The sequence below is a fragment of the Halyomorpha halys genome, unplaced genomic scaffold, assembly GCF_000696795.3.
Source record: "Halyomorpha halys isolate HHAL.00 unplaced genomic scaffold, Hhal_1.1 Scaffold781.1, whole genome shotgun sequence".
NCBI lineage: Eukaryota > Metazoa > Arthropoda > Insecta > Hemiptera > Pentatomidae > Halyomorpha > Halyomorpha halys.
In genome coordinates, this window is record NW_027109068.1 from 253,964 (window position 1) to 256,758 (window position 2,795).

A 2,795-nucleotide genomic window follows, 5' to 3' on the forward strand; every position below is an offset into this window, starting at 1 on the left:
CCTGGCGCCACCCGCAGTTCTCAGAATGCTAAAACTTGCACTTTAACCCCTTGAGCAAAGGACGGCCCCTTCCTTCTATATACTACACACCACCAATGAGCTGTCGTCCCACGGAATGAAAACTGGACCATTCCATTCTTGTCAGAAGAGTAGCCCCTGTATGTCAGAAATGATGAGGAAGAAGGGGGCAAAGAAAAAAAATTACCTTGCGTCTAAGGGCAAAATTTCCAAGGCCTCAAGTAAAATAAGAGGATAGTAACTTTTACTGATTATCATATATTATTTCAATAACACCTCATTGCATACTTAATTAATAATTTTTATGTCATTGATATTAACAATTGTTTTCAGCAATAAAAAACTCGTGACAGCTGATTATGAAAGCCCTGTAGATCTGCCACCATATGGAGTGTTCTTTACCATAGGAAGTTATAACAACCTCGATAGCAGGTTTCCAGTTTACTTTCCTAAAGAACTTTCGGCCAAAGACATCAGTCAAGATTTGTGGGATGCTGTAACGTCAACCGTGGTCAGTGATTTGGACCAGAGTGCTGATGTCAAAATTACACTGGTCGTTGTTCCTGGTTTGAACGTGCCTAGTGTGAGTGGTTATGGAATAGCAGCCATCAGGTATTGTACATTATCTTCATTTTCAATTTACAAATATAGTAAAAGTTACTTAGTGTGGTTATAAACTGAATTGCGTTGTCCTCCAACAGCCGGGACGTGTGCTTGGATGTAAAAGGCAGTTCCATTGACTCTTTGAAGGACCAGGCCCTCCAGCTGCTGCGAGCTTCTGTTCACTCTTTCTTTACATCCGTCGTTTCACCATCTTCGTGGGAAAACATGTGGCTTGCTGAATCTATTCCGACCTACATCGCCCACGCAGCTCTTAATCAGGTTGGTTTAAGAATACAATTATAACCATTTGATTGAAACCCCAATTTTCCAGTTCCATATCACAACCCTCGAAGAATGGTGCCGAAATTGAAGGATACAAATAAATACTAACAAATCCCATCAAATCGCCTTTAATCTTCGTCGTAAACCTGCCAACTGGCCTACAATATACTTTAATAATGTTGCTCTTACTCCTGTAGATCAGATACGCTATCTTGGACTACATCTAGACAAACGATTAACTTGGAATCCACACACAAGACAGGAAACTACACGTCGATCCCGACTATTACAGCACTTACTAGACAAACGGTCTAAATATCCAATTCATAACAAAAGTCTGATCTACACAACTATAATAAGGCATATCTGGACATACTGAGTTGAGCTTTGGGGCTCCACTGAACCTCCGAATTCCTTTCGTATCCAATCCAAAATCCTTCATAAAATCCTCAATGCTCCTTAATTTGTCACAAATAAAACCATCGATAAAGACCTTAATGTTCCATGTGTAACCGATCTAGCCCGAACCAGATACCAATCCTTCCATTACAAACTCCCTAACCACTCAAATTCACTAGTTTCTAACCTTGCTTCTTCTTTCATTCCTGACAATCCTCCTAAAAAAAGATGATCTCGAGACCTTCTAATGTAAAAATGTTTTTAGAGTGCTACCAATGGGTAGTTTCTCTACATGCCTGTATCATACAATTATAACCTTGCTTCATTTTTACTAGATGTATTAATATGTACAGTTGTATATGTCAATAAATAAATTTAAAAAATAATAGAATTGATATTTAACTTGATGTGACATTAATCTATAAAATGAAATTCTAAAAAAAGAACAAAATATATAGTATTTTACAATATTTTCAAATGAATAATATAATTGTATTTGTAGATGAAAACCAATTGGAAAAATTGGCCCGATACAGAACTCCTGGATCTGCAACAGTCTGCGCTGACTAACTCTTGGTCCACCTCAAGCTCACCGGTCATTGCAACAAACTTAAACACGACTAGTAAAATCCTGAATTTTGCTTCAGATCCAGCCATTATCAAAGGTATTCTCCATCTATCCTCAATTAATAGTTAGAATGAAATATATAATATCCATGATAAACCCTAAATTGAATTTAAAAACATTTTGATTTGGAAGAACGGTGATACTCCATGTGTAATTAATCAAGGAAGATGTGTCAACGACAAACTCAAATATTACAAAACTATAAGGCGCTAACGTTTGCCTCTTGTTTACAGGGCTTCATCACAGCTAAAAAAAAGATACAAAAAGTAAAAATTTTGTAACAATCTTATATCAATATATGGAATTAAGTACACTCTATGTCAAAATGTTAAACACTCTTCAAAAATTGTTATCCCTACCCTCCCATCGTTTCAAATTACCCGCAAAATTGTATTAAAATAATCTATCACTCACCTGAAGTTAATCAGCCTACATGCCTGCTTTTATTTTGGTTGTTAAGCCAAATATATATATACATATTTTTTTTCAAATTTAAGTCCCATCATAATGATAGACACGCTCCCTGGTAAAAATAAATAAAACTCATTTTAATACTTCTTGGCCTTTCCACAACCATTTATTAAAAAAATCTGTTTGGTAATGAATCGTACAATTGTTTGATTGTTTCTTGAAGTAATTGTTCCCATGAAGCCAGAGTTGCAGATTTCAAATCCTCGATTGTTGCGACATGTCTTGACTCTGAGTACACCCTTCTTCAAAGAGTTCCCTTAACATTTTTGATAATGGGAGACAGCAGGCCAGTCTAATTTGGCAATTTTGTTGCAAGTAAACCAGTCTTTAATAATTTTAGCTGAATGTATTAGGGCGTTATCTTGCTGGAAAACTGGTGTGCCTTCGGACATGT

General features: G+C 36.4%; 1 protein-coding gene across 1 annotated transcript in view; it reads left to right on the plus strand.

The window, feature by feature from the left end:
- Nucleotides 1-307: 307 nt before the first annotated feature.
- Nucleotides 308-2,795, plus strand: part of LOC106686132 (thyrotropin-releasing hormone-degrading ectoenzyme) — a 15,787-nt gene continuing 13,299 nt past the window's right edge. Inside the window, exons 1-3 of the mRNA XM_014429282.3 lie at nt 308-630; nt 720-900; nt 1,805-1,967. Of these exons, the coding sequence (XP_014284768.3) occupies nt 323-630; nt 720-900; nt 1,805-1,967 (652 nt within the window). The 5' untranslated portion in view covers nt 308-322. The remainder of the gene's footprint in view (nt 631-719; nt 901-1,804; nt 1,968-2,795) is intronic.